Below are 12,106 nucleotides of genomic sequence, written 5' to 3'. Positions count from 1 at the left end.
CAGTAAAGTCGAAGGATACAAAATCAATATACAGAAATGAATTGCATTTCTATGCACTAAAAATGAAATATCTGAAATAGAAATAAGGAAAACAGTCTCATTCACAGTAACATCAAAACAATCAATTAAGTATTCAGAATACTTTATTCAAAATAAATTATTCTTAATAAATTTAAACAAGGTTGATAATAATCTAAGCATAACAACTATAACATTTTGACGAAAGAAATTGAAGAAGCACAAATAAATGGGATGATACCCTAGGTTTGTGGATTGGAAGTTAATGTTTTTAAAATGTTTATACTATCTGGGGCACCTGGGTGGCTCAGTTGGTTGGGTGACTGACTTCAGCTCAGGTCATGATCTCACAGTTTATGAGTTCGAGCCCACGTCAGGCTCTGTGCTGACAGCTCAGAGCCTGGAGCCTATTTCAGATTCTGTTTCTACCCCTCTCTCTGCCCCTCCCCTGCTCATGCTCTGTGTGTCTCTGTCTCTCAATAATAAATAAACATTAAAAAAAATTTAATGTTTATACTATTCCAAAAAGTCATCTATAGATGCAATGCAATCTCTATTAATACTTCAATGGAATTTTTCTGAAAATAGAAAAAACTATCTTAAAATTTGTTTGGAACCACAAAAGACCCTGAAGAGCCAAAACAATCCTGAGAGAGAACAAAGCTAGAGGCATTACACTTCTTTATTTCAAACTCTATTACAAAGCTATAATAATCAAAACAGGATAGTACTGACATAAAAACAGACCATATACCAAAGGAACAGAATCAAGAGCCTGGATAAATCTTCATATATATTAATATTTGACAGGGAGATAAGAATACTCAATGGGAAATAATAGTGTCTTAAGTGAATGATGTTGGAAAATTGGTTATCAATATGCAAGAACAAAACAACCATATTTTATATCATTAACAAAAATTAATTTGAAATAGATTAAAGATTTATGTGGGATCTGAAACCTCAATACTCCTAGAAGAAAACAGGTAAAAAGCTCCTTGACATATACATTGGCAATGATATTTTTGACATTACACCAATAGCACAAGCAACAAAAGCAAAAGCAGGTGGGACATCAAACTAAAATTTCTGCTCAGCAAAAGGAACCATCAACAAAATGAAAAGGCAACCTACAGAATGTGAGAAAATATTTGAAACCATCTATCTGATAATAACTTAAAACCCAAAGTATGTAAGGAACTCTTACAACTCAGTAGCAAAAAAAGGAGTAGGAGGGACAGGGGGGAGGAGAAGGAAAAACCCTAAAACTAAACAATGCTATTATAAATGGTCAGAGGATGTAAATAGACATTTTTCAAAGAAGACATACAAAGAAGCCAATGGGTACATAAAAAAGTGCTCGACATCACTAATCAAGGAAATGCAAATCAAAGCTACAATGAAATATCATTTCACACCCATTAGAATGGTTATCAGCAACAAGATAAATGATAAAAAAATGTTGTTGAACATGTAGGGAAATGGTAACATTTGCACATTGTTGGTGGGATTGTAAATTGGTGCAACTACTATGGAAAACAGTATAGATGTTCCTTCTAAGATTGGCATGTGAAAAAGCCCAATGTACAAGCAATTTTGAAGTCTCTGTTTGCATTTGTTAGCTTTTGTTCCATTTACTAAAGTTATATAGCCAAGATCAGAGTTTTATGAGAGGATATGAATACCAGTAGTCAAGAACACATCAAGGCCATTATTGAAACCAATCCACCATAGTATGTCCTCTGATTGCAAATATTCTTTTTTTTTTTTTTTTTTTTTTAATTTTTTTTTTTCAACATTTTTAATTTATTTTTGGGACAGAGAGAGACAGAGCATGAACGGGGGAGGGGCAGAGAGAGAGGGAGACACAGAATCGGAAACAGGCTCCAGGCTCCGAGCCATCAGCCCAGAGCCTGACGCGGGGCTCGAACTCACGGACCGCGAGATCGTGACCTGGCTGAAGTCGGACGCTTAACCGACTGCGCCACCCAGGCGCCCCTGATTGCAAATATTCTTGATACCCCTCCCATGCAAAATACATGTGCTCTTCCCAAAACCCCACAAATTTGTATTAAAATTTTGCACTAGGGCCAAAGATCACTTTTTTTTATCTATAATCATTTTCAGAGGCAGCTCTTCTGATGTGACTCCCTGCAAAACACACACACACACACACACACACACACACACACTTACACACAAATACAGTAACAATACAGGGATAGGCCCTTCAGTAGCCAGTCCTCTACAAAAAAAACAAACATGCACATAGCAGTCAATGATCCATACAGCATACAGTTATGTTGCCTTTTCCATCATTCAATTATACTATATTTTAATTATATTGTAATTTTCTCAATAAAAATATGCATGCAAAAAAGAAGAGAACCAGGGTATTGGGAGATCCTAGGATGAAATGCAGACTGGAACATATGGAACATACAAATATATGACAATTGATGTCACCATCATTATAGCATAATATGTCCCTTCTTTCGTGCCCCCATTCTCAATGACAAAAATTTGGCACCCATTCATGAACAAAAGTGCAACTGAAGTTATGGGATCCAGCATCATACACCAAGGGACCTGGAAAAGCCTTGCCCACCTGTGCATCAGGTAATAGGCAGACAAACCTCCATCTTGGCTGTGGACTCTGAGGTAGCTCATGAATGGTTCCAACCCCTCTTGGCCACAGTCAGGGAGCATCTGGAGAACACCGACTTGACCAGTCACCCACAGACAAGAGAGCTTTGTGGAAGTCCTGGTTTCCAGATAAGAAATTCCATTACTTTGTTGGAGCAAAAAATAAGATTTTGGACACATTGGATTGGATAAGAAGAATAGTTTGACTCTGCCTGCATCACATGTACCCCAACGTGGTACAGCTAAGGCCAAGTGAGACTATCTCACTCCATGATTTCTCCCACTGTGAGGGAAGGGAGAATAGGTTAGTTGTGCAGGACACAAAGCATCCAGCATACTAAATTATGGGGTGAGAGATCAGGAGAGTGGCAGATACGATTCTCAGAAAGCATTAAAGGGATATAGTTCTGCTGTCTTGTGGATTCCCATCAGGAAACCCACCCATGAGATGCTGGGAAAGCCTCACTTGCAGATCCCCCCAACTAGTTGCAGGCATCCCCAGTAACAACCTTATCTCACCCACATCTCCCCCAACTCTGCAGCCAACTCCCTGCGCATGCTCCTGAGAGTGCTTTGTTGAACAGCTAGGATCACTTGCAGAAAACAAGCCAGGTTCTGTGGGCTAGAGAAAAACTACAACCTGAGCTGTAGGGAAACAACTTGACCTTAGGGAAAACAAAAGGGAAACTAAACTGTCAGGGCTTGGCCTGGTCTGTTGCAAGATCCAGAGAAAATATACAAGTTTAGGAATTCTGCCACAGGAGGGAGCAAGAAGTATGGAGAGGGCTTGTACAGTCAAGATGGGAGAAAGCCTCTGGATTTCTAGCAGAGCTGATGAAAGGCAGTCCTTCCCTGAAGGCAGTTAGTAATGGAGAAGGTGACTACTACTTCAAATGTAAGACAGCAACACAAAACTCCAAGGTATATGAAAAATCAAAGAAACACGATACCACCAAAGGATTACAATAATCTTCCACTACCAAACCCAAAGACACAGAGATTTAAAATTTACCATATAAAGAATTCAAAATAGTGGTTTTATTATATAAATATATATGGGAAATAAATTGTATATAAAAATATAATTATATATTATTTGTATATGAAATATAATGTTCATAATAGAATTGAATATATATAATGGAATACTATTCAGCTATAAAAAAGGAAATCCTGCCATTTTCAACAACATGGATGGACCTTGAAGGAATTATGTTAAAGTGAAACAAGTCACACAGAGAAAGACATACAATATGATCTCATTTATATGTGGAATCTAAAAAAAAAAAAAAAAAAAAAAAAAAAAAAAAAAAAAAAAAGCCAAACTCATGGAAACAGAGAATAGAATGGTGGTTACCAGAGGCTATAGGTTGGGGAAATGAGGAGATGTTGGTCAAAGAGTACAAACTTCCAAGTTAGAAGATGAATAAATTCTGGATATTTAATGCACATCATGTACAAAACAGATGAACATAAAGGAAGGGAAGCAAAAGTAATATAAAAACAGGTAGGGGGACAAAACATAAAAGACTCTTAAATATAGAGAACAAACAGAGGGTTGCTGGAGGGGTTTTGGGAGGATGGATGGGCTAAATGGGTAAGGGGCATCAAGGAATCTACTCCTGAAATCATTGTTGCACTATATGCTAACTTGGATGTAAATTAAACAATAAAATAAAATAAATAAAATAAAATAAAATAAAATAAAATAAAATAAAGTAAAATTAATAATAAGTAAATAAATAAAGCACATCGTGATGATTATAGTTAACAATACTGTATTATATGCTTGAAAGTTGCTAGAAGAGTGTTAAATGTTCTCACTACAAAAAGATATGGTAATTATGTGATGTAATAGAGGAATTAGCTAATGCTATGATAGTAATCATTTTGCAATAGATAACTGTGTCAAACCAACACATTGTACACCTTAAACTTATGCTATATTATATGTCAAACATATCTCAATAAAGCTTGAAAAAAACAATAAACGCATGACATAACCTTACTGACAGAAGTAGAGAAAAATGAGTGCTCAAAGGAACTGGAAAAGAGTGCTTTGAGTGGATACTGTAAGGCTAAAGACACAAACAACTGCATAAATATTGTACTCTAGTTGGTAAATTTGTTTCTCAGAGAGGTACAGATTAGCAACTATATAAAAAAAAACACTTGAATGAGGCACAAATTGCATATCAGAAAATCTATCCCATCTTAATTGTATGAGTCAAGGATTTTAGTAGATTTATCTAGGTATGCAGTCACCATCTTAATTCAGTTTTAGAACATTTTTGCCATTCCCACAGAATCCCTAATGATAGTTAAGTTAGTTCTCACTCCCCGTCCCAGGCAAACCACTAATCTGCTTTTGGTGCCTATCAATTTGCCTTTTCCGGACATTTCATATGAATGGAATCAAAGAATACATGGTGTTTTGTATGTAGCTTCTTTCAGTGAGCATGATTTTGAAGTTCACCCATATAGTAACATGCATCATTTTTATTGCTGAATAGTATTCCTTTCTATGGCTGTAGCACATTTTTTCCCTCAGCATTATTGTCACTTTTAATGACAATTTGAAAAAGTAAAATTAGAATTATTACATCTTACCTCTGTATCTCAAACTTTAAAAAAAATTTTTTTATGTTTATTTTTGAGACAAAGAGAGACAGTATGTGAGCAGGGGAGGGGCAGAGATAGAGGGAGACACAGAATCCTTATCAGGCTCCAAGCTCTGAGCTGTCAGCACAGAGCCCGATGCAGGACTCAAACCCATGAACCATGAGATCATGACCTGAGCCAAAGTCGGACGCTTAACTGACTGAGGCACCCAGGCGTCCCTGTATCTCAAACTTTTAATTATTATTTCTGAAAGAGATATTTGAAAGGTTAAGAGAAACATTGAGATGAAACATATACTTAATTTTCAAAGCCTTAAACAAATAATTGAGTTAAATTTGGTTCCTAATGATACAAATGAAATACTGTAGCATTGTTCTCCAAGTACACTGAAGTGTAGCACATATTCTTTATCCATTCTTAAGCTGATGGACATTTAGGTTCATTTCACTTTTTGGCTATAATGAATGCTGCTCTCAATATTCCTATGTTGGTCTTGGTGAAGACGTAAGTTTTCATTTCTCTTAGGTGGATATCTAGGAGTAGAGTTGCCATGTTGTATGGTAAATTTATGTTTAACTATTTTTTAATGCCAGACTTTTCTAAAGTGGCTGTACCATTTTACCTACAGACAAGCAAGGTATGAATGAATTTATTTCTTCATAGTCTTTCCATCATTTGGCTATTGTCCATCCTTTTGATTATAGACATTCTGTTGGATGCAAAATGGCATTTCATTGTGGTTTTCATTTACATTTTCCTGAAAAATTATTTTGGGAATCTTTTCATGTGTTTAGTACCCATTTGTATATTTCTTTGGTGAAATGTCTTTTAAAACTTTTTAATTTTTGCCCATTTGTAAAGTTTAATCTTTTAAGTTCTTAAAATGTTAAGAGTTCTTTATATATTCTGGATGCAACTTCTTTATTGGATACATAATATGAAATTATTTTCTTTTAGTCTACAGCTTGTCTTAACTTTCTTTATTACATATATACATGTATATATATATACATATATATATATATATGTATTATATATATATATATATATATATATATATATATATATGTGATTATTTTGAGAGAGAGAGAGAGAACATGAATGGGGGAAAGGTGTAAAGGGAAAGAGAGAGAATCTTAAGCAGGCTCCATACTCAGCACAGAACCTGACATATGGCCTGGGCCAAAATCAAGAGTCAGGCACTCAACCGACTGAGCCACCAAGGCATCTCTCATTTTAACTTTTTAAAAAAGGTTTTATTTATTTTTGATAGAGAGAGACAGAGCATGAGCAGGGGAGGGGAAGAGAGATGGTGAGACACAGAATCCAAAGCAGGATCCAGGCTCTGAGCTGACAGCACAGAGCCTGATGTGGAGTTTGAACCCAAGAACCATGAGATCATGACCTGAGCTGAAGTCAGACCCTTAATCCACTGAGCCACCCAGGCACCCCCCTCATCTTAACTTTCTTAATGGCAGTCAAAAGTTTTAAATTTTTATGAGGCCCAATGTATTATATTTTCTTTTATGAATCATGCTTTTAAACTTGTATTTAAAAATCATTGTCTAATTAAAATCTCAAGATTTTCTATTCTTCTAAGACATTTATAGTATAACTGTAACATTCAGGGATGTAATTTACTTTGAGTCAATTTTTATATATAATGAGAAGTTACTACCTAGTGTCATTTTGTATCAGCCTGAAGTATTCTTTTTAGTATTTCTTCTAAGACAATTTTGCTAATATAACAAATATTGTTAGTTTTTTTTTTTAAATCTAGGAATGTTTTCATTTTATCTTGAATAATAATTTTGCTGGGTATTAAATTCTTGATTGTGAATTTTTGCTTTCAGTACTTGAATTTTTTTTAACATTTATTTATTTCAGAGAGAGAGAGACAGAGCACAAGCAGGGAATGGGCAGACAGAGAGGGAGACACAGATTCTGAAACAGGCTCCAGACTCTGAACTGTCAGCACAGAGCCTGACACAGGGCTCAAACCCACAAATTGTAAGATCATGACCTGAGCCCATACTCAGCCTGGCCTGTGCCACCCAGGCGCCCCTTGTAGCACTTTTAATATGTCATTCCACTGAGTTCTGTCCTCCATTGTTTGTGATAGAAAGTCAGATGTTGATCTACTTAATAGTTTTATTGATATATAAGCCACATAGCATTCATTTCACTCATGTACAGTGTGTAAATCAATGGCTTTTAGTACATTCACAGAGTTGTGCTTCCATCACCATGTTCAATTTTAGAACATTTTCATTATGTGGAAAAGAAATATTCATACTCCAAGCCATCACCCACCAATCTAATTTCTGTCTCTATAAAATTTCCCTACACTGGCCATTTCAAAGAAATGGAATTTATATAGATGGTTTTTTGTGACTTGCTTTTTTTATAACTTAGCTCTGATCTCTAAAACTATCCTTCTTAATGTATATTTCTTTACTAATTAATCATCTCAAAAATTTAGTTATTTCAATTTTATTGGCAAGTGTATCAAAATTAGTTACAAATGTAATCTATCTAACAGTTAATATATTTTCTAATATTTCTAGAAAGATCTGAGTACATTTCACCCCATGTGAATAAACCTCCAAAAGCATATCACAGAACATCTAGGGCTGGGTCAACCATTTATAAAACCATCCAGTTTCCCTCACTAAATAAAGAACCTTCAGGTAATTTTTATTCTTAGTGTACAATGTGATTTTTTTTAATTAGTAAAGCATTAATTATATGTAAATAACCAGATTGTACCAGTCTTAGTCATATAACCAGCTTAGCAAAACATAAGTGGAAGTAAACACTGATTAAGCTCATCTAACATATATGCATTTTTATATATCTCTTCCTTCCCTGTCACCACTAAATTGGAGTTCCATTTTTTTTCAACCTTCTTTTCTTGCTCACTATTATAGATTCTGCAGATGGCTGAGATAAACCCATCTTATAATCCTCCTTTTTATATTTATACATTTTCCTTTTGTCCAACCCCAGGCAGGATCTGCAACAGAGAAACTCAACATGAGGGTAAATTGGAAGGAAAATAAACATTATTTTTACTTTTCCCTTTTCCTTCATTACTATCTCCCCAGCCAATATCTAGGAACTAATTTATAGATGCCATTTCTTATTATTGCTCCAGAGGCATTATATAATCATCATCTTAGTATATTTCCTATAGATACTGAGTTTAAAGGTGTTTTTAAAAATGTAGATTATTTTTATTTGGTCTGTCATATTTTTCTAAAGTCCCAAGTAATTATACATACTACCAATACTTTGGCCAGTTTTTCTTTCTCACTGTGCATCTTTATCTCAACATTTATCCATTGGCTACTTTTTACCATTCTATGGGTATGTAATTCAGAGATAAAATAAATTTGACTATTAAGTAAGGCATGATTAGGCAAACAAGAATTCTGTAAATTCAGAAAAATTAATTATAATATGCTTTTTAGATTCAGATAAGCTCTCCTCTTCTTAACTGCCAGACAATGAGATCAGTAGTTTTATAGTATATGTACATTTTAGACAAATGTAATTTATTTTAGATTCACCTGCTACTTCATATAACCTACAATACTGCTTTCCATTTATTAGCTCCTACTTTACCAACAATTTGGGTTTTCTCTCCTAAGCTAAAGCTTTCCCTTTGATAGAGGCATTAATTATAAGCAGTTATATTGCCTTAAGAAACAAGAAAGAGAAAGAGAATAGCAACTAACAAATAGTCTGAATAATTCACTATCTAAATTTCTATTCCATAATTAGAGAAAAATAATAGTAGTCTTCTTTTATGGATAGAATAGAAATGATTCCATTATAAATGTTTTTATTTTCTATCAAACTATCAAGACTTTTAACCTAAAAATAATAACAGATAAACATTTTTAGAGCAAACACCTGCCTTAAGGAAATGAAAAAATTAAAAATGTTTTATTTCTTTGTACAACATATATTGTAGAAACTCAATGCATTAACTTAGTAAATTTTTCCCACTAACTTTGAGAAAATACCATCTAAATACCCCACATTCTGTTTATTTTAGTGTATTTTTCTTGAAATGAGCAACCTGATACTATTTTCTTTATACATAGTTTTGTTTTTAACTGTTGAAAGTATGTATCTTAATAACAGTATTTGTAAACGTCTGTTTCCATTAACACTAGATCTTTCACTGTAGTAATATAAAACTTTTCAATAAAGATATACTGTTTTATATAGAGATAAAAACTTTATATGAGAATTTATCAATTTAATTGTTTAAGTGTTTTTTACTGTCATACTGAAAAAAAACTCTTCTAGCATTTTTTAAAAAGTTTATTTATTTTAAAAGAGAGAGAGTGTGCATGCGTCCATGCCAGTTGGGGAGGAGCAGAGAGAGAGAGAGAGAGAGAGAGAGAGAGAGAATCCCAAGCAGGCTCCACACTCTCAGCTCAGAATCTGATGCAGGGTTCAGACTCACAAACTGTGAGATCATGACTTGAGCTGAAATCACGAGTTGGATGCTAAACCAGTTGAACCACCCAGGTGCCCCTCTTCCTCTGGCATTTCTGTATACAATATTTCTAATATTTCTTTTTCTTGATTTGTACTCTTACTGTTTTTTTTTGTTTTGTTTTGTTTTTAAGTATTTATTTATTTATTTATTTATTTATTTATTTTGAGAGAGAGAGAGCATGAGTGGGGTAGGGGCAGAGGGAAAGGGAGAGAGAATCTCAAGCAGGCTCCATACTGCCAGTGTGAAGCCTGAAGTGGGACTTGAACTTACCAACCTTGAGATCATGACATGATTGGAAATCAAGAGTTGGCCACTTAACTGACTGAGCCACCCAAGAGCCCTGGTTTTGTTTTTAAATATCAAATACCCTGCAAGGACAAACCAGAGAAAAAATATTTGTGTTAGGAAAGCTGCTTTAAATTCTTTTTAAAATTTAAGGAAGCTGTGCTTTAGAAGTGGATTAAGATTTATTTTAAATTTTTAAAAGTTGAAATCAGATCATTTATAAGATAATTTAGTAATATTATTTTCATCTTCTAGGGCATCCAAAAAATTGTATCTCAAACAAAAAAGAATGTTGAACTTACAAATACTCTGCTTGCTGTGATGTCTACAACTAAAAAACCTATCTATGAAGGTAAAAAAAAAAACAAAAAAACAACACTGCTTTACAAATACAAATGAAATAAAACTTTGTATTATGTTTCCATTGTTTTTATTTACCAATCACCTTAAACCTATGGACCCCCTTCTCCAGAAAAACAAATGTTATGAACCAAGTATATTTTTCTAAACCTTTCTTCAAACGTGTGTTTGACATACATACACACACACACACACACACACAATATATATATATATATATATATATATATATATATATATGAGTTTGCTGGTTCTGTACATAATAGAATCACTTGTATAGATCCTTCTTGCTTCCAATCCAGACAAACTGATAATATATATCTCTTTTATATCTCATACCTTTAAGTTGCTACATGATATTCTATAATGTGAATGTGCTATACTTTATTCAACCATTCTTCTACTAAATGACATTTAGATTCTTCTCAAATCGGGTTTTTTACTACTATAGGCAATGGTACAATAAATATCACTGTACATATTTATCTATGTTATGGTAATTGTATTTCTATAAAAGAGAGCATGTAAACATGTATTACATTAAAGATATACATGTTTTTTCTTTTAATATATGTTTCCAAATTACTTTTCAAATGATAATAATTAATAATTCTGCTAGCAATTTCATGAATGACTTATTTCTCAGTATGTTAATCAGCCCTAGACTTTTCATACATTGGAAAACTTAATACTGTTAAGCTATCAATACTATGTAAAGTAATCTACAGTTTGAGTGTGATACGTATCAAAAATCCCAGCAATGTATTTTTAAGGAAATAAAAAAATCCATCCTAAAATTCATATGGAATTTTAGAGATCCTAAATAGTCAAAATGAACACACAGTTCATTATTTTGAAACTCACTACAAAGTGACAGTAGTCAAAACAGTATGGTACTGACACAAAGACAGACATACAAACTAAGGCAATAGAATAGAGGACCCAGAAATAAACCATCACATATATGGTCAAATGACTTTGACAAGGAGACCAAGACCATTTAATGGGAAAAGGAGAATTGTAAAACATATGGTGTTGAAGAAACTGGATGTCCACATGCAAAAGAGTGAAATTAGATCCCTACCTTATGCCTTACCTTACAGCTTAAAATAGATCAAAGACCTAAAACTAAGTGCTAAACTATAAAACTCTTGGAAGAAAACATAGGGTGAAATCGTAAAGACATTGTATTTGACAATAACTTCTTGGGTATGACACCAAAGGCACAGTCAAACAAAGAAAAAATGGACAGGTTTTATCACAATTTTAAAATTATTCATCAAAAGACAAGGCTAATAAAGTAAAAAGGAAACCCACAGAATGGGAGAAAAATATTTGCAAATCATATATCTGAATAGCAGTTAGCAACCAGAATATATAGAGAACTCTTAAGCTCAACAATGAAAACAAAAAACTTGATATAACAGTGAGCAGAGGACTTTGATAGACATTTCTCCAAAGAAGATATAAAATAGCCAATAGACACATGAAAATATGGTAAATATCACTATTCATCAAAGAAATGCAAATCAAAACCACAATGAGATATCACTTTACATCCAGAAAGGTAGCTATTATGAAGGGAAAAAGAGGAAAAAAGAAAGAAATATTGGTGAGGATGTGGAGAAATTGGGACTCTTATGCACTACTGTTGGAAAA

The 12,106-nt window shown here is 33.6% G+C and overlaps 1 protein-coding gene across 6 annotated transcripts in view; it reads left to right on the top strand.

The window, feature by feature from the left end:
• LOC131483417 (coiled-coil domain-containing protein 7-like) overlaps window positions 1–10,505 on the top strand; it is a 117,286-nt gene extending 106,781 nt beyond the window's left edge. For 4 of the 6 annotated variants that reach the window (XM_058681530.1, XM_058681528.1, XM_058681529.1 and 1 more), the window contains 2 exons: window positions 7,854–7,976; window positions 10,343–10,505. In XM_058681530.1, the coding sequence (XP_058537513.1) occupies window positions 7,854–7,976; window positions 10,343–10,383 (164 nt within the window). In that variant the 3' untranslated portion in view covers window positions 10,384–10,505. Of the gene's footprint in view, window positions 1–7,853; window positions 7,977–10,342 lie in introns of those variants that run through there. The other 2 variants (XR_009247656.1, XM_058681531.1) reach the window with 2 other exon arrangements.
• Window positions 10,506–12,106: the final 1,601 nt, after the last annotated feature.

The sequence above is a fragment of the Neofelis nebulosa genome, chromosome 8 (assembly GCF_028018385.1).
Source record: "Neofelis nebulosa isolate mNeoNeb1 chromosome 8, mNeoNeb1.pri, whole genome shotgun sequence".
NCBI classification, from domain to species: Eukaryota; Metazoa; Chordata; class Mammalia; order Carnivora; family Felidae; genus Neofelis; species Neofelis nebulosa.
The sequence above is the reverse complement of the archived record's forward strand: the minus strand, read 5'-3'. Positions and strand labels throughout refer to the sequence as shown.